The sequence below is a fragment of the Musa acuminata genome, chromosome BXJ2-10 (assembly GCF_036884655.1).
Source record: "Musa acuminata AAA Group cultivar baxijiao chromosome BXJ2-10, Cavendish_Baxijiao_AAA, whole genome shotgun sequence".
In the NCBI taxonomy this organism is placed as follows: Eukaryota; Viridiplantae; Streptophyta; class Magnoliopsida; order Zingiberales; family Musaceae; genus Musa; species Musa acuminata.
Genome location: NC_088347.1, coordinates 26,971,091 through 26,990,454, shown reverse-complemented (window position 1 = coordinate 26,990,454; position 19,364 = coordinate 26,971,091). Strand labels below are relative to the sequence as shown.

At 41.2% G+C, this 19,364-nt stretch overlaps 2 protein-coding genes across 2 annotated transcripts; both read right to left on the bottom strand.

Moving 5' to 3' along the window:
* Window positions 1-541: 541 nt before the first annotated feature.
* Window positions 542-5,283, bottom strand: LOC135624850 (mitochondrial dicarboxylate/tricarboxylate transporter DTC-like). The gene is made up of 7 exons (XM_065128870.1): window positions 5,071-5,283; window positions 4,717-4,800; window positions 4,537-4,598; window positions 3,245-3,606; window positions 2,090-2,304; window positions 1,016-1,989; window positions 542-905 (listed from the first exon to the last, which is right to left on the bottom strand). The coding sequence occupies exons 1-6, from the start codon at window positions 5,191-5,193 to the stop codon at window positions 1,933-1,935; spliced, it is 903 nt and encodes a 300-aa protein (XP_064984942.1). The 5' UTR covers window positions 5,194-5,283; the 3' UTR covers window positions 542-905; window positions 1,016-1,932.
* A 4,075-nt stretch (window positions 5,284-9,358) lies between these two features.
* Window positions 9,359-11,737, bottom strand: LOC135624849 (peroxidase P7-like). Its single transcript, XM_065128869.1, has 4 exons — window positions 11,591-11,737; window positions 11,297-11,508; window positions 10,102-10,293; window positions 9,359-10,018 (listed from the first exon to the last, which is right to left on the bottom strand). Exons 2-4 carry the CDS (start codon window positions 11,504-11,506, stop codon window positions 9,467-9,469), a joined length of 954 nt encoding a protein of 317 aa, XP_064984941.1. The 5' UTR covers window positions 11,507-11,508; window positions 11,591-11,737; the 3' UTR covers window positions 9,359-9,466.
* Between the last annotated feature and the right edge of the window lie 7,627 nt (window positions 11,738-19,364).

Below are 19,364 nucleotides of genomic sequence, written 5' to 3'. Positions count from 1 at the left end.
GCAACGCTCATTTTGACACAGCAACACAAGTTCACATTGTAAGACAGAATATCACGATGAATTAACATTACATTGTGACTTACACTAGAACTACAAGTTAGCCATCAAGTAGGTATCATCCCATTTTCCTCCTCAACGGCCAAAAGAGAAAGATAAATGTCTCTCTGACCTGAAACTCTACATTACCATGTCATGAACATATCAAAATCCATTCGTCATCTCCATCATAGATCCTTTTGGCTCATCCTCCAAAGTGGTCTAAGTATCATTTGGCATAAGCTATACAGCCTCAAACTATTCAAGGTAATATGTCGTGCCTTTTGTTGTACTCATCTTATGCATACTCTCCGCTAGTACGGCCTAGCATCTTACTCTTAGCAAACTGGTGAAGATTATAATAACTATCAAACTCAAATTGATGGCAGAGTTCCTTTCGCCGACTTTGGCTCTTCGCTGCCAACAAGAAACAACATTCTACTGCAGCAAACTCAGTCAAATATTTCCACAGTTAACAGTTCAGGTACCGATTAAGGTGAACAAGTGAAAGGAAATACGTAGAGCATGCTCCACTATTCAAGTATACGGAAAGAAAAGCAATCTACAGCATGTCTTATTTATGTAGGCCTTTTCAAGAGAAAGCAAATATACAGATCCAGAATTAACTCAAGATGACAATGATTGGTTGCATCAAGCATCCAATAAACAGCAAGCGTGAAACCCTCGCATTGCAAGAACCACTACAGCCAGAAATAAGAAACCCTAACCCGGGAATCAAGAATTTGAGGCAGCTGCGTCTGGTCCATTGACGATCTTCGCTGGCGTCTGTGTTGCCATCTCGGCCATACTTGTGGCGGCGGCCTTCCGTTCGTAATCACGCCATAGGTTGATCCCCTTGGTGCAGATAACTGAGGCGCAAGAGATCGAATAGAGCATTATTTTACGCGATTAGAAAGGTTAGTGACGAGGTAGAAGGAAAGAACATATGAGGCGCAGGTAGAGAGGGAAAAGGAGATACTTCCGGCGCCGACAAAGTATAACAACCGGACGAGCTTGGTGCCGACTTCCCCCTGAACCATGGCGATCGCGTCGCGTAGCGCTCCGTCTCTCGTCACGGGGCACGCCCACGCCCTAAATGATGCGTACGTAGATGGGCCTCTTGGACTGGTTTAAGGGGGCAGTCCATGGATTCGGAAACAGATCAGGCTCGAGTCAGACGATTGTAAAACCGTCGGGCCGGACGGACCTGACTAAACCCGGCTTAGGAAGATCATTTCTTGTCCCGAACCAGATCCGGACCGTCAACCCTGCAATCCGGAACCCGACTCGGATTAACTCGAATATTCACCTAAAAGAGCATATGGAGACAAATCTATTATAGATTCGTAGTCTCAATTGCTTCAGGTTTAATTTGATTTGACCTTGATTGACCAATCATAATCTCTATAGCACTAAAACAAAGAATGCAACGCTTCATTTGTATACATCGTGATTCACAACAAACTCAGGATCGCAGGTCTCTCCGTTATCTGCCGCATACATATACCTATAAAAGTCCATCTAAGGTTCCGTCCTGTATGAAATGAGGCATAAAAAAAGCCTATTGTTACAAGCTGCACATCATCATAATTATCTTCAGCAGTGATTCCAAGAAGAACTCATAACCAACAGTCATGATGATATTAAGAAAATGAGATCTGAGATCCTTCTTAATGGAGAAATACAACGAGGCGAGTATCTTGTACTGCCTGCCACTCGACTCGAGTATCGACCTAAAAAAAATGTATGGAACTACTTCCCCAACACAACAACAATCACACACGGCTAAATGGTGTCAAACCAAAGGCTGTCATGGCATCAAAACCAGCCTGTGTTCAATGATATTATTCCAAAACAATTAAATTCGACTTATACCATTCCCAATTAAGTGGATTTCTATAAGCCCACTGCTTGCTGAGCCTTCTGAATTTGATTCAAGAATATCCACGTCATCTGCAAAACAACCTCTTTTTAAGAATCCAGAAAAATAAACCATTCAATGTGTTCACAGACCGACAGCAATACATTTTTCCTACAAGTGACAAAGCTTTACCATGACGTGTGGAGCAATTCGGACACAGTAGACGGGAAATCCGGTGTAGAATTTGAAAGGCCCGCCAGACTTTAAGGTCTTCATCACACAGTCCAAAGAACCAGTGTAAGGATACTTCCCAGTGGCATCAGGCTGCATCTTCTGTATTTGTGTCTTCACATAATCAAATGGTAAACTGCAAGCAGATGCAAAGAACCCTGAAACAGCACTTGCCCCTGAAATGAAAATAGAGTAGCATCAGGACAATCAGCAGCAGAAGTACTAAATATTGCCATATGGGCACATTTTAAAATTCATAATTATATTACCGAAAGATAAAACTTGGTATAGGTGTTAAATATGCAAAGTTCAAGAAGTCCATAGAGACAAATTCCAGATCAATTCCTACTTAAACTATTGTAACTTCTGTCAATTAAATGCATGAGTTGAACACCATAACCATACTTGACAAGTAAAAATGAGAAGATATGCCAGAAAAAAGAATTACCAGAACAATAGATATTCAAAATATAACTTGCAATCTACAAGAGCTACTAAGCCATTTAAAAAAAGAATGATCACACCTACACAAGCAAAGTGAAAACATCTGCAAGAAAAATTAAATTTATAAAACACATACAAGATTATTCATGAAACTGATGCAGAGCAAAGAAGTATCACCACATTAAATCAAAAGCAAACTTTATGAAAAGCAACCATTATCAACACCAAAGTCTTTCCAAACAATTAATGTTTGGCTAAAGATCTAGCCTTTCAAGTTTAAAAGACAGTTTGAAGTACACCAGAGATCACAACAATCTTCTAGGAGCTACTCTAGATTATCATTGATTTTATAGCAGAGGTGGTGCTTGCTATGAAACCTCAAATGCTAATATCTTGTAACCAAGATCTAAAATTTTAGAATGATCAAAAACTATCTGACGAGACATCCTGAAATATTCTTAGGTGAATACAATTTTAAAAAACCTCTGATGTAGGAAGCTATATTTAATTTAGAGACTCAACATCCATAAAGCAGATTTCATAACACAAAGGATATCCACCAGATCGAGAACCATATATTGAAATGTTAGGAGGACTATCACTTGCAAAAGTCATCAATATTCCATAAAGAAAGATCAATAGACCAGATGGCATTATTGCTTTGCATCTTACCAATTACAGTGCTAACTTCACCAAAACCAAGAGAATCCCTGAATAGCTCAATGCTCTGATCATATGATGCAAGCATACCCATATTTAACGACATCGCTCGTACTACTGTAGGACCTGCACCTTTCCATAGAGCCAAAACCCCTTCATCAGCAATGATACGATAGAGTGCATGGAAAGCATTTTTGTAGTTTCTTCGTTGTGCTGCAGGTAAAGTTGCATCAGCTTGCATCCTGATGAGTGCTAAATCAGCTGGGCTTCCAACACTTGCTCCAATTGCTCCGGCTGTAAGACCAATAGCAGCTTTCTGAAGCAAAGGCAGTGGCTTGCCATCATTAGCCTCGACAGCTTTGTTTGTCAGCACCCTAAACAAAAAAGGGGGCCAACAGGTGATTGAAAATAATCAACAAGAATAATGACTTGTATTTATATACAGAGCCAAACTTTGTGACATTAGTAATCAAGTATATCCATTTCAATTTAAACTAAAAGAAGAATAATAATATCCGGTTGCCAAATCCGATATAGGGTATGGTGCAACAAGAAGGTTGCTCTATGGTGACAAGGGTGACCAAGATTTGAGTCACCGAAACCACCTCTTTATTTGCAAAAGATTATGCACGTTGATTCTCCTCAAAATCCACATTGGTGGGATCCTTGTACACTATAGTCATTTTTAATTTTATAAAATCCTTTAGATTAGGTTGAATTTTACAAATTTGCTAACTAATCATCAACATGGAATGTAGGCCACACAAACACAATCAAGTTAATCCACGCCATACCATCTTCGTCCGAGAGGAGACTCTATGGAAAGTCCATAGAAAGTAGAAGAAACTTCTTAAAAGAAATTTATGACGCAACCACAATAGTATAGCTTCATTTGCAATCTCAACTTGTTTCCAAAAATTTCCAAATAAGATTATCAAGGATCAATCTTGTCCAGTTGACCATTTTGCTTAGAGTAAAAATTGAAGTCATTCAACCAGAATAAGTATAAAACATGAATACCAAAAATGGCGCAACCACCTTGAACTCATCTTTTAACTGGTCACTTTAAACGCCATCCAATATGTAGAATCGACAACATTTCTGCAAATCTAACACATTCTACCAGTTCGGCTAATTATCTAAGCCTTTGCAAACCTCAAGCACAGGTTAAGCAATTTGGATCAGTTTTGATTTATAAACGATGCCAATAAATGCCAAATCCTCAGAAAAAAAAAATCCAGTATGCAGGCTTAACTAATTGTGAAATAAGACCATTTCGAGAAAAATTGAAGAAAAAAAAATACCTAAAGGAACCCAATCGTGCAGTCGTATAAGTAGCTTGCCTTAGTAAACCAGCTGATAGTCCCTGTCTCAGAACAACACACCAGAATGATGAAAAATGATCCAAAACATGAAAACATGACTCCAATAAACAGCGAGTTGGCATTTATATTGTGGCAGAAAACAAATCACGTTAAGCGAACCTTGTAAAAGGAGCCAAATCCTTCGTTGGCAAGCATGTTCTTCGTAACTTGGACAGCTGACCCCTGACCCAGCTGGATCCTCACCTGAAATTCATACAATATTCTTCAAACCACCGGATCGTAACTCAAAAAAGACCAAGCTAGAATTAGATCACAGATCCACAGAGAGGCCATCGCTAAATCTCGTAAAAATATGAGCTTTCTAGCACGAAAGAAGAACACCATTTTCCAAAAAATACAAGCTCTCAGATTCCCCAGAAAACACAACATTTATCATGATCATATTTCGATGAATAAGAGCAAAAGCGCATCGAACCTAGGACCGGATGAGGGGAAGGAAGATCTGCGGTATACCTTGACCATATCGATGGGCTGGATGACGCAGGTGGCGAGCATGCCGGAGGCGCCGCCATTGACAAAGGGCTTGATGGTGCTCCAGACTCCGGACTGGCGGCTCTTGGGCTTCCCCTCCGCCATCTCCACTCGACGAATCAACGAGATCGCGTGCGGCGACGGGACGACAGCTAAAGAGAGGGACGGAACCGTCGGGGGCGAGTGGAAACCTAGAACGAGACGTATTTATGTTCTTCGACTCTCGCTTCGCTTGGCCCACAAAGCTGGGTCCTCAGTTGATGGGCCAAGAAGATTCGGCCGCCTGCTTTCGAACCAGATCCGTCGCGTTTATTACTTGCTGTCATAGACCCGCAACCTACCTTCCCTGTGAAAGGGAGAGCCGACGGTCTTTGTGTCGGACCCATCACGCTGGAGCCAGTCAAAAGCAGGTAGTTGACAAGCGCGGGCCCACCGCCTGTATGTCCTCGGTACTTTTTCTCTATATAAATGAAAAACAAATGGAACCTAACACAAAAAACGTGCTGTTGAAACGTTGCGGTTGGGGTAAGCATGCTTCTCACCGGTAAACGTCGCGGCATCACCCAGCAATACCGAGACATCACGGCCTAACAAATCAAACAAAGCGGCATCGCAAGGGGCGAAGATGGCGTTGGCATCTTCGACATGGCTCTGACTATTTATTGTTCCACTTGGAACGATTGGTTCGATTATCTCATCAACATTATTGATATGTGTTGAGATAAAACAACAAGCAAACAATCCCCTCCCCAGTAGCTGCTGCTGTTAACCGGATGAGAGTCCCAAACAAAGTAGACAGATAAACAATAATCCTTATTCCAAATTAAGGTCGCAAACTTTCCACGGACGAATTAGTTCACTCTTCTTCTGCAGTTCAATCTGATCTCTCCCATCGTTCCAGTCAGCGGGCTGACAGCTCCCATCTTCACCATGGCCGCTGCAAAGTCCCGAGCGACCGCCGCACCGTTGGTACTGTATAGCCTGATGCTCTGAGCTGAGGATGAGAGGATGGAGATCGCTACGGCATCCTGATGCTCTGAGCCGAAGATGAGAGGAGTGCCGTGCGGCGAACTGCTGCTATAGATACTGCATTTCCACTGTTATTAATTGGTCTGACTGAGTCCAGTGGTTTACAACACAATATGGACCATTTTTGGAAGTTTAATGGATGTTTCGGTGAGAGGTATCCATCTATCAACTCACGTTTCCTTTTGATTTATGTCTATGACAATTTGGGTGGTAATGACGTCTGGTTTCCTACTAACATCTGGTTTTATTAAGCCATAGGTCATTGTTTCCCAAGCAAATCCTCGATAAATTCTTGGTCTATAACATTTGGTCGAAATAAGACGTGTGGTTTGATTTCGATCCAATTGAAGAAATATGATGAGTGCATAAAGCGCATTTTAACTCAATGGCTGGTTTTAGCATCTTCAAAGTGCGCTTAGGCTTGGAATTTACCGATGAGATCGAGGCCGGCTTGGAGTCAAGTTGCCTTGGCGAACCACTCAACACAAGGTCATGGTACCAAAGGCTAGATTGAATAGGAACTCTCTTGATCTGATCTTTGGGGTTGTTTAGGATACTGGGTGATTTGTCAATTTATGTGTTCTTCGTCCCCACGACTCACTTTTTAAACTCTTTGACGATTGTGATAATTATTTTCTTATTAGCACATTGGTCTAACATAATTAGATGTCATAAGTCTAATATATTTTTTTGAATTCGGTATTGTAAAATTGAGTTTTATTATCAATAATTATTGTTCTCGTGATCCCAAAATGGGTGGCTCATCCGAAGTGCAAATTTTATAGTGGCCCATGGACCTATCGAGAATACCTTATAATGACTTTTTTTTTTTTTTTTTTAAAGGAAGATCATCGTAAGCTAATAATATTGGTGCAACTCTTTTGCATTTCTCATTAGCTCTCCAATGATTAATTCTATTGAAAACTTCATTAACATATAATAGGTTGATACTACTACTCAAGTTTAATGTTTGTCAACCGATGATCACGTTGTTCACTAAAGGGATGTCTATTATTATAAATTTCGTCGATATCGCCTTGGAGTAGGGCTCCATCTCGAACATTATATAGAGATTGATGGTGCCAAAGGGAGAGATAGAATAATTAGTGAATCCCATTAAAGAAGAGAACATCTGGGTTGGATTGTTGGTCAATGGACCTAATTTTTGAAAAATATTATAATAGAGGATATCACCATAACTATATACCAGAGTGCCGATCATTCTTAATGAGATCCTTAGCGCATAATTACAATTCATATTGAGATGAACTACTTCTTCGTCAAATATTATCTTCAGTGACTCTTCATCTTTTGACACTTCTCAGTGTTGACTCTACATAAGTTTTATGGGACAATAAATTATCCCCTCATAAGGTCAATCCATCGATTATAATATTGATTTATCTTTTCATTGACCCCTATATTTAAAACGAGGGTTCTAAATACCTATGCACAATGTGTCCAATGTATTCTTAATGGATAAGCTCCTTGATTTGCTCTTTCAAATAAAGATAATCCTTGGTGTTGTGATCATGATCTAGTTAGATCTTATAATACTTTGATTTATCTCTTCTAACTAACGGTGACCTCGTCGGGTAATAGCTTTGCAATAGCCCATTCTCTTTCGTTTAGAGGAATACCTTGCTTTACAACATGTTGAAGGGGGTTAGCTTCGGCCTCGGGTAAGATGGTCCAACTCAATTGGGTCCCCTTCACTAAGATAATGTCGAGTTGGAGTTGGGGCTAGTTGCTCCTACTTCAATCATTTATGTGATTGCTTGTGCTTTCTTAAGACTATTGCTTCAATATTGGTTAATATATAATCAAAAAAGTTGAGAGGGCTTGAGTTCCATCATGAACACTTGTGTGAGAACTATGGGGGGAGGGCAATAAAGTCTGTTTGAGGCCAATGTATCATTCTCAAGTCATACCTCATACTGTTATATAGAATGTATGACATATTAAGGCATTTAACATGTTATACAATATCATCTGAGCATGGAAAGCTATGACATGCTCCGTTGGGTCTGCAACTATGTCAAACACTTCTAGGGTTAATAAATCGAAAGCTTATTAGGATCGGTTCCTTTTGAATCTTTTGGACAAATAGGAACTCAACTAAGGTCTGGTTGGTGGGATCCCCCCCCCCCCCCCCCACCCCTCTTCCCCTTTAGTTAAGTGGATATCCTCCAAGTGTTAATCCATTTGTTGTAGTTGTTTAAAAGGTGTACTATATTGAATTCTCTAATATATTTAGGGTAATATTGAGGCATAGTAGATCGAGGATGATGAGGTTCGGTAAACTCAACAATGGGAGAATGAAGGTATGACAAACTATAACATCTCGTCGGCGTTTGAACCTATTGTTTTAAGTTTTAAAAAACCTTGATTGGGACCAACATGTGGGTGGCTATCTATATCAATTCAAAAATGTTATGATCATTGAATAGGTGCAAGTATTGCATTTGGATCTATGTCAAGTGGTAGTGACGAGGGTTAAGAACATCAACCGCTACCCCCTCAAGGTAAAGCTGATATGGGTTAGGGGCAATGCACTATTGCTCAAGCATTCGTTGAGTGGATTGACGTGTTGATATGCTTACGACATATGCCCTCCTTTTAATAATAAAATAATAAGGATAAATCTATGATGTCTAAATTAACTTGAATCGATTCAGACTTATATGTGTAAGATATATGAGGTGACCAAAGGGTATCTCATATGCTCCTCGAGGTTTGAGATGGATTCAAATGAGTGCTCGACCGACTTATACGAAGATAGAGATTGAGTGAGTTCACCCTATAAGCATGGAATAAATTTAGTAAATAATAATCGATCTTGATTACCTATCATTTCTAGATATAGATAAAAAAATTTAATCATTATTTTAGATTAATATTCACATATCTGATTATTGACCGGGTCTCACCCTGTTACTACCGACTGTGTTGCCACGTATATTACCATTTGTCGAGTTAGGATTTGGGGTGGGTGTGAACATTTTCCTGGTAACACTGTCACATGGTTCAGATGTGGGCGAGATAAAAGAGCTTTGTGCGTGTCATCCAGCTAGCCAAACACCGGAAGAAGATTCACGGGGATAATGTGTCTGTCTCTCTTTCGTTCTCGTGTGTGCATGGGACAGCCATGCCGCATGTTATCTTGAGACCTTTGAGATGCAAGCAGGACCACCGTAGCAATTAACGCACGCCCGAGACAGTCACCACACGAATCAAGAAATAATAAAATCCGACTCCCGAATGGGTAGTCTTCACAAATTCTTTCTGCATACGTACACGTATAAAAATGTTGTATGACTACTTGCAGTAAAGAATTCGTGCAATATCATCAGTTCGCCTTCCGGCAATTCAATCTGATCTCCCCGGCGGACCCCGTCAAGGGGCTAATGTTGCCCAGCTTCACCATGGCCGCCGCGAAGTCCCTGTCGAAAGCCCCGCCGTTGGAGCTGTACAGCCGCACCAGCTCATCCGCTGGCCCGCCGTTGAACAGCTCCTGGTCGGAGTGCAGCAGCGCCCTTCGGGCCATCAGGTCGCGGTAGTAGCTGACGTCGAACCGGTTCGGGCTGGTGGGGTCCAGTGGCGCCAGGTTTGCGTCGCCGCCGACGGTCGGGCAGAGCCGCTTCCGGAACAGGGCGAACCCGGGGTCGACGTTGGCGTCGCTGTACACGTGGGGCCGGAAGCTGCTGCACTTCGCCACGCCAACGGTGTGCGCGCCGGAGAGCGCCGTCAGGTCCCGCAGGTCGAGGCCCTTTGCTGCGAACTTACTGATGAGACTGCTGAGGTTGTCGGAGGCCGGCGGGAGGTTGGCGTTGGCGGCGTCCTTGCTCGCGACCCTCGCGTCGCGCCGGCCCAGCGTCACCGTCCAGGACGGCCCCCCGAGCTGCATGGCATCCGGCATGCGTCAGTTTTACGTGGGAATCGAAGCCGAATTGCCAAAGGAAATAAATATCCGGTGGCGCTCACCAGGCTCACCGAATCCCTCGCGGCGAGGGCGACGACGTCGGCGCAGGACACCGTCGCCCGGCATGCCGCCTCCACTCTGGATTTAATGGCGTCGACGACTTCGTAGCCGCGGAGGGAGTTCATGTTCCCCATCGCGTTCTTCTCGCCGGCCATCGTCGGTGTGTCGTCCAGGAGGACGGATGCATCGCAGCCCTGAGGAGTGCAAACCATCAGCTTCATCAGCAACTCCAATCGTCCCAAGAAACAACGACGACGGTGCGTGAATCCTATTCCTCGCATGTGAATTCTAAGTTCTTGCTGCTCAGCATAATGTGGTAGTCAAACGTAGTCAACTATACAAGGACAGAGCATCACAATTGACGCCGTCCACCGACTTGCGTGTTTGATCGGGATTCATGTTAGGATACAGCTGGATAACTACTTGGGTCTATTTCATGGAGTCAATCGTACACGATTGATTGAGAAGCATTGTCCAGAAATAATAATGAATGTATGGGACGACGGATTTCGCTATCATCAGACGACACGTTGATATCAACCGACTCAAAAGTACATCTTTGCTTCTGCTCCCCCGCGAGCCCAACGTAGGGGGGGCGGCGCCTCATCGATACGACTCCCTTACACCACTCGGTTGCCTAATAACGACAAAAAAGATGACCGGTCCAATAATTAATATAGATCGGAAACTTTGACTCCAGACGTTCCAAACTAAGCTAGCCAATCAAATTAACCGACATAAAAGGATCAATGGTGTGTGAGTGCATCTTAAAGCGAATCTAAAGCTCACATCTCCATCCTGGTGTTGCTTTAAACGGCAGAAACGAGAAGCCATTTTAGCATCGAAAAATTGTGTAGGATGCTTCGTTTTACGGCATAGGTTACTCCCCATTGATCTGTGTGGTTTAATAGTCTTGTCGATATTGAACGCAGACATTAAAAGATTACTATGATCGTGGTCCTCAACATTCGTTCCAAGCTGCACGCGTACCAAAACCGCGTGCTCATCGACCGACCGCGTGTTAGCTGGAAGTGCTTCGTGCATGTGAGAAGTGATTTCTGTGATTTGATTAGGAGAATAGAGGGACAGCTGGTGGTCACAGTGCATCTCTTCTGAACTCCTCACAGGGCAAGCAAAGTTTTCAGATGAGCAAGAAAAAAAAAGGAGGAAGGAGAGGAATTAGGGAAGTGAACTTACATTCACAAAGCAGTCATGGAAGAAGAGGCGAATCATGGAGGCGCCCATCCGAGGATCCTGGGCGACGACTTGGGCCATGACCGACCGAACGATGGTCTCCAGGTTGGGGCACGTCGTCGCGTAGAAGGCCGGCGACAGCTGCGCGCGGGCGGCGCTCGCCAGCAGAGAAAGGATGGCGACCGCGAGGAAACCACCGGGGAAGGAAGCCATGGCTGAAGAAGAAGGATGCAAGTGTAAGACACCAGTCTGCCGCCTGGTATATATTTATAGACAGATAGATAGAAACTGGTATACCTCCTTCTCCAATCTCCGCACGTAAAGCTGGCCAGAGGCCAGTTTTGGATCATACACTGCCACATGGTTCAGATGTGGGCGAGATAAAAGAGCTGTGTGCATGTTATCCAGCTAGCCAAGCACTGGAGAAGATTCTTGGAGCCGTGTGTCTCTTTCGTTCTCGTGTGTCCATGGGACAGCAATGAGGCGTGTTATCTTTCGATCTTTGTGATGCAAGCAGGACCACCATAGCAATGAACGAGCCCAAACTAAACGTGTAGGATCGTTGATTCGGTGATAGGAGTAACATGGCATGGGCATGAGCTACGTTAAGTGTTCCAAGTGTCTCTTTGAGAGAATTAAACACCGCTAATTGGAATCATTTGTAGCTAATTCACGTTGATGAGGCCTAATCAAGGCTAAATTGAGATTGCTTACATGGGGAGCAGTCCAAATGACGCGTCAAGCAGCAGATGGTACAGCGAGGGGATCGTCGTCGCTTCAACCTCGGAAGGTGCGAGGGAGCTGTCACCACAGCTTTCTTCTCGGCGTTTTGTACCGAATTCCGTGCCCAACAAGACAAAGCAGCGCTCAGTCCATTTGGACTAGGAAAGTGAATGTGCGGCGGAGTAGTCCCACGGTTTACAAAGCCAATAGAAAGGCTCACTTCGAGGAAGAAAAGAAAAAACTCGAGATCAAAATCGTAAAAGGAATAGAAGTGAAAGTGGTCAATGGAAGGATGTATTAGCTCGCACTAGAAAATTTTGGTTATTCCGAGGTTGTAAGTGTCACATTGGAAGAAGGCGATCGACGTTCCACCATGTTATCTTGATGCATGAATTTTGATGCCTTGATGCACTAAATATATATCAATAATATTCAAGTACGAAGAGAGAAATAGAAAGAACTATAGAATAATCCTAAATGATAAGATTTAAAATAACGGATAATATATATTGAGATCGACTCATATCTTAATATACTTAAACTTCTAAATTAAATTGATATCAAATCTAATATATATATTAATCCCAACTAGCATGATCATATAGACTATAGCACCGATCATTCTTCGGGAAACAGTGACGTTGGAAATGGTATAGAATGGTTTTCTATTTTAGTTTGATTTTTCTAAACCATATATATAATCAAAGTGAGTTGGGTATGGGTTTAAAATTTGGAGTTGCAAATTTTTCAATCAATCAATTATTTATTGGACTTTGTGCTATACATCCATTATCAATTATTATAATTATATTTTAGTTTTATTTTTATATTATTAGATTATATGATATCATTTAATTATATAAGATATATTTTATATATATGATTATTGATCAATAAAAAAAGTCTAATTATGATATAATTTTATACGATATAATTTTGATATGAACTTTTCGAATTACTAATTGTGATCCCCTGTGCTCGTCTATAAAAGATAAGAAGAGAAAAAAATTAAGTTTATTTCTTTTTATAGATAAGTATCATTATAACTTAGATCCGATGACGATGTGTCGTAGATATAAAAATTTTCTAAATGATATTGAAAAATATGTATCATAAAATTTAGATATATTACTATTTAATTTTAGATTTTGATTATATATATATATATATATATATTATAATAATGTAAGGTTAAATTTTATGTTTACACATGCTCGATTACGTACGTCATAAACCTTGCTCCCATGTCGAATGTGCTATCATAGGATCCTAACCTGAGCATAGAATCCAGTAAAATCTACACGTGCGGCGTCTTACCGTTTCCCGAAACGGGTTAGGATCCGCGACAGGTGACATCCGAATCCAACCTGACCAAAACTCTAATTAACTAATAGAAATGGAAATCCAGCTGATTAAGGTGTGCCCATCACGTCGGTCGTCGGTCGTCGGTCGTCGGCGTGCCACGTGAGGGCTGTCGCTTGTGAAAGTGAAGGCTTCGTTTCTCGCAAGCCGCCATAGAAACTGTCGGGTCCAATTTCTTAAGTGGCACACAGCATGAGAAGCCAACTCATTAGGTGACATGGAGAAGTCCAACTCAGTGGTCGGCTGCGACAAGCCGCGCTACCGCTTTTTCCCTCCTTCCATGTGCAAATCGGACAAATTTGCCACGGCGTCCGTCTCAATGATTAAGGTCGGTGTGCACACAGAAAATTCACCGGAATTCATCCGTGCATTAGGTTTTAACCGGACGATGATCTAATATAATTGATGATGATAATATTGGTGATGTCCAATCAACTCGATTTGGTTAACAAAATTGATGTGATTGAGGTGAAGTCTGATATAGATTCGAACGCTCGTCCCATGATTGATCAATACGAAAGTTGAGTCTAAGTGAGATTTTGGACGTAATTCTATGTAGATTGATAAAATAGTAATATGTAGTAATTTTAATAAAATAAATAGTAAACGATCTTGATTAATATATGAAATCATAGAGAATCAATCGAGTAAATATTTTTGTGATAGGTGAGAAATGTCTCATATCTCGTTGTTTTCAGGATATTTCGCATTATATTCGGGTAGTGTCCATATTTTCTTCATGATCGTGCTATTATTGAGGGAATATTTTTTTATTAATAATTTTTTAAAATGGACGAAATCACGTGTAAGTTTCAAAGGTGGTGTATTTAGACACGTGGTATCAACATTTGGTGGGAAGTTGGGAACGTACATTGAACGCCGAAACAGTTGTCGGTGGAAGAAAGATGTTAAAAGATGCCAGAAATATAGTATACAATCTTAATCGTAGGATCTAAACAGATCGTATGTGATCTCTCTCTATTCTCTCGAGGCAATATTTCGTGTAAGAGCAATCCCCGCACGCATCTTCGGTGCCCGATTCTGAGCCCTCCTCCATCAAGCGTTATAACAAAAAAGAAGGACGGACCTCTCGTCCAACATTCCACGTGCTGCCACTTCACGAGCTTTGGCATACGCAAGAGTTTTATTTTGTTTCATTATTCATCTAATCCCTCTTAATTACTTTTTTTTTATATTAAAAAATATATAATATGTTGACTATATGTTTGTAGTTGATGGTCGAATCATTGCTTGATACGTGACAACGTACTCAGTAAAAAACAACAAGGCCTAATCAACGATTGAGGTACATAGATATAATCTAATATCAAATATTAAAAAATATTTTACTTATAACATAAAACATTGTTTTAATTAAAATTTATTACAAAAAATCTATAAGATCTTAGTAATTTAGATTGGTTATTGCTTACTCAATTTTTTTTAGTTTTCATTCTAGAATTGACTAGAACATTGGAAAGATCACATCCTGCTTTTCGTAGCTCGATATTTGATCGAGTATCTAAAATTCTCTTATAAGGAACAAAAGGTGTAAGTGCTATCTCTGGTGATCTAATATAATTGATGATGATAATATTGGTGATGTCCAATATTAGGAACAAAAGATCACTCATCTCATGCCAGAATTGAGAAAAGAAAGCACTTAATAAGGAACAAAAGGTGTAAGTGCTATCTCTGTGGAGAAGAAGGACATTTCGCAAGAGAATGCCCCAATGACCGGAAAAACATCAAGAGAGTTGCTATGTTTGAGCAACTAGACATTCCGGATGAATATGAAATACTATCTGTACAAGAAGGAGAAAACCAAAGCGATGCAATCTATTCAATTTCTGAAGGAGAGGACATTGAAGATTTACAGTACGGTATTCACTCCTTTACTCATAAAATATTCGCTTTAATAGAAAATAGTAAGACTTGGTGGATAGGTCCGGAGACAGGTTACCGGAAAAGAATACAAGTTTCACAAACACAAGCTGAGTGCAGACATATATGGGAAATCAACACTGAACTTCCACCAGAGTGGGAAAAATGTAAATGCTGCAAAAAAATTTCTCAAAGGAGACACAGAAGGCATTGTCCGTTATGCAAGATTACTTCATGCGGAATGTGCAGCATATATTATTTCGACAAAAGAACCCCCGTCATGATGGAAGAACCTCCAAGGTATGAACCTAGAAATTTGCTTCAACAACAACAAGATTTTATTAACCATTGTGAAGCAGAGATAAGAAGGCTAAAAGGGGCGGTGGAATCTGAACAACAAAAGGCTAAGGAGCTAGAAGAAATGCATGTCCAGTCTATAGCCATAGCCCAAGAAAATCTCCGTCTGAAGAACGAGGTAGTAGAGCTAAAAGCAAAACATGACAAGTTGAGGGAAGAAATACTAGAAGTGGATCAGCTAAGACTAGAAAAGGCTGACCTCCTAAGGGAAATACAAAGATTGGGGAAAAGAATAGTGGAAAGCGAAGAAGAAGAAAAGGAAGGCGAGGGAGCCCTCGTCCTTCTAGAAGAAGAAACCCAAAAAATTCTGTCAATGGAGACAAAGGAAACAGGAGGAGCAAGGAAAGCCAAGAACATGCTCTTCAATTTAAAGGTACAAATGGAAATTCTCAATATTCCAGTCCTTGAAATAAATGCTATACTAGACACAGGTGCAACCACCTGCTGCATAGACGAAAGGGCTGTGCCGAAAGCTGCACTGGAAGAAAATCCTTATATAGTGCACTTCAGTGGAATTACCTCCAAGACAACTGCAAACAAAAAATTAAAGGGAGGAAAAATGACTATTGGGAATAATACTTTCAGGATCCCCTACACTTATGCTTTTACGATGAAGCTTGGGGATGACATCCAGATGATAATTGGATGTAATTTTATAAGGGCAATGCAAGGAGGAGTCAGGATTGAAGGTAACACTGTGACATTTTACAAAAATGTAACTACTATCAATACCTTGCCCTATATCTCAACAGCTGCAGCCATAGAAGAATTAGATTTGGAGGAAGAAGATTATATCCAAATCCAAGAAGCGGTACTATATTCAGCAGAAACTCAACAAGATGATAGGGATATAAAGAAAAAATTCGGGAGCCTACTGGATCAGCTAAAAGCCCAAGGCTACATTGGAGAAGATCCACTTAAACATTGGGAAAAGAACAAAATTACATGCAAATTGGAAATTAAAAATCCAGACTTCGTAGTAGAGGACAAGCCCCTGAGACATCTAACACCGCAAGCAAAGGAAGCCTTTTCCAAACATGTAAAAGCACTACTGGACATAGGGGTTATCAGACCAAGCAAGAGTAAGCACCGGACCACTGCTATAATTGTTAATTCAGGAACTACTGTTGATCCTATAACAGGAGCTGAGAAGAAAGGAAAGGAAAGGATGGTTTTCAACTACAAGAGGCTTAATGACATCACCGAAAAGGATCAATATAGCCTTCCCGGCATCAATACCATCCTCAAAAAGGTCAGCAATAGTAAAATCTACTCAAAATTTGACTTAAAATCCGGTTTTCATCAAGTTGCTATGCACCCCGACTCCATTGAATGGACTGCATTCTGGGTCCCTGAAGGATTATACGAATGGCTTGCAATGCCATTCGGTCTCAAGAATGCCCCTGCTGTGTTCCAGAGAAAGATGGATAATTGCTTCAAAGGTACTGAACAATTTATTGCAGTATACATTGATGACATTCTTGTCTTCTCAGAAAATGAAAGGGATCATGGGCAACACTTGGCCAAGATGTTAGAAATATGCCAAGAAAATGGCCTGGTCTTAAGCCCAACAAAGATGAAAATCGCGGTAAAGGAAATTGAATTCCTTGGGGCAGTTTTGGGAAACTCCAAGATCAAGCTGCAACCCCATGTTATTAAAAGGATCACAAACTATCAGGAGGAAGACCTCACGACCAAAAGGGGCCTTAGATCTTGGCTGGGACTCCTAAATTATGCAAGGAGTTACATACCTAACTTGGGCAGACTCTTAAGCCCATTATATTCAAAAACAAGCCCGACTGGAGAAAAAAGACTGAATGAGCAAGATTGGAAGCTAATCAAGAAGATCAAAAAACTAGTGCAAAATCTCCCGGATCTAGAGGTACCCCCAGAAGACTGCTTTATAATACTTGAAACGGATGGATGCATGGAAGGGTGGGGAGGTATCTGCAAATGGAAAAAACAAAAGTATGATCCCAGGAGCACTGAAAAAATATGCGCCTACGCTAGTGGAAAGTATAGCCCAATCAAATCCACTATAGATGCTGAGATGCATGCAGTCATGAAAACTCTAGAGGCATTGAAAATCTATTTTCTTGATAAAAAGGAAATCATCATCAGAACTGACTGTCAGGCAATAATAAGCTTCTTCAACAAGTCTACTCAAAACAAACCATCTAGGGTCAGATGGATGGCTTTCGTAGATTACATCACTGGAAGCGGCGTAGAAGTCAAATTCGAGCACATTGAAGGAAACAGTAATATTCTGGCCGACTCTTTATCTCGACTAATAAATGTTCTGGTTGCAGGATGGCCGAGCGAATCGTTACTATTGCTCATAGAAGCAACTCAGGAAGTTCAAGCCAAACCAAACCCCAAGGCAATAGTACATCTGAGTCAATTAATAAATCAGGTGATCTCCTCAGACAATACCGACAGGAGCTGGATAAGCTCAGAGCCAGGACACGACAGGGAATACCAATTGATGAACAAGGATTGGCTGAAAGAAGGCTTGGAGCAATCCAGAAGGAAGCCGCCCGACAAGCATGTGAGGCGCTTCAACAATTCAGAGACATCCACTCAATCAAAACGGAAGAGTACCAAAGAAGGAGTGGAGGAAAGGATAACTGGTACAAGGACTGGCTGCCAGTTGTCCTCAAACAGCAACAGCAATTGGAGACGTCCCTGTCCCTAGCAAAAGACGTCTCACAAAGGACAACCAGCTTCAGCCTTTAGGAAATGGCGGACCCCTACAATCAGCTGAAGGAATCTACTTTCTCTTCGCCGCCAAGTAAAGACAAGTAAAGCCTCAGGGAACAACTTGTAGTGTCCACCAGCTGGCAATAGCTGGTTGTATTTACTTTCCTTAGTGTCTACCAGCTGGCAACAGCTGGATGTACTTACTTTTCTTAGTCGCTAAGGAAAATGAGCTGAGCCTCGGGGAGCCGCTCATAGTATCACCAATAATTATGCGAAGGAATATGCTTTCCTTCGTCAAGAAGTTAGAGAAATATCTGATGAAAGGATAAGGATGCGATGGGGCCCAATGAGCACCCGGTTCTATCCTCTTCCTCTATATATTCTCTAGCTTAGTCTCTTGCAAGGCATCGGTCGATAAACCAGAGCCTTACTTGAGAAGAAGATTATCCTCCATCCTTTGTAAGCATTTCAAGCTTTGTTCATACCAAATCTATTGTAAGAATCTTAAGCTTTCTATAGTTCTTTGTTCATACCAAATCTATTGTAAGAATCTTAAGCTTTCTATAGTTCTATTGTAAGAATCCTTTGTAGGCATCGGTCGATAAACCAGAGCCTTACATGTACGTTAAGTCATCGATGTGCCGGCAAACAAAGGATGTTACCATGGATACCTTCGTATCATCCATGCAGATGCCACTGACACATTAGATTCTACTATGTTATTAGTAAAACATGATGATGTGACACAAATAAAAGAGGCAAAACAGACCTCCCAGAACACAACCTACTGTAACAAGCCAGAAAGGGATGGACTTGTCACAGCCTCGATTAACTACAATGATAACAAGTTTGAAACAAAATCAAGGCATGAAATATACACTCTACTGATCTAAGTATCAGATGAGTCCCAGCAGCTCATCTTGTACAAACGGCTCCTGAAGGAAATTTCAACATAAAAAAATTGGCCCATCAGTGAAAAAAATGAAGCAAGCAGGAATCAATAAAACACAGTCATGACCTGACTAAGAAAAAACAAAAATCACAA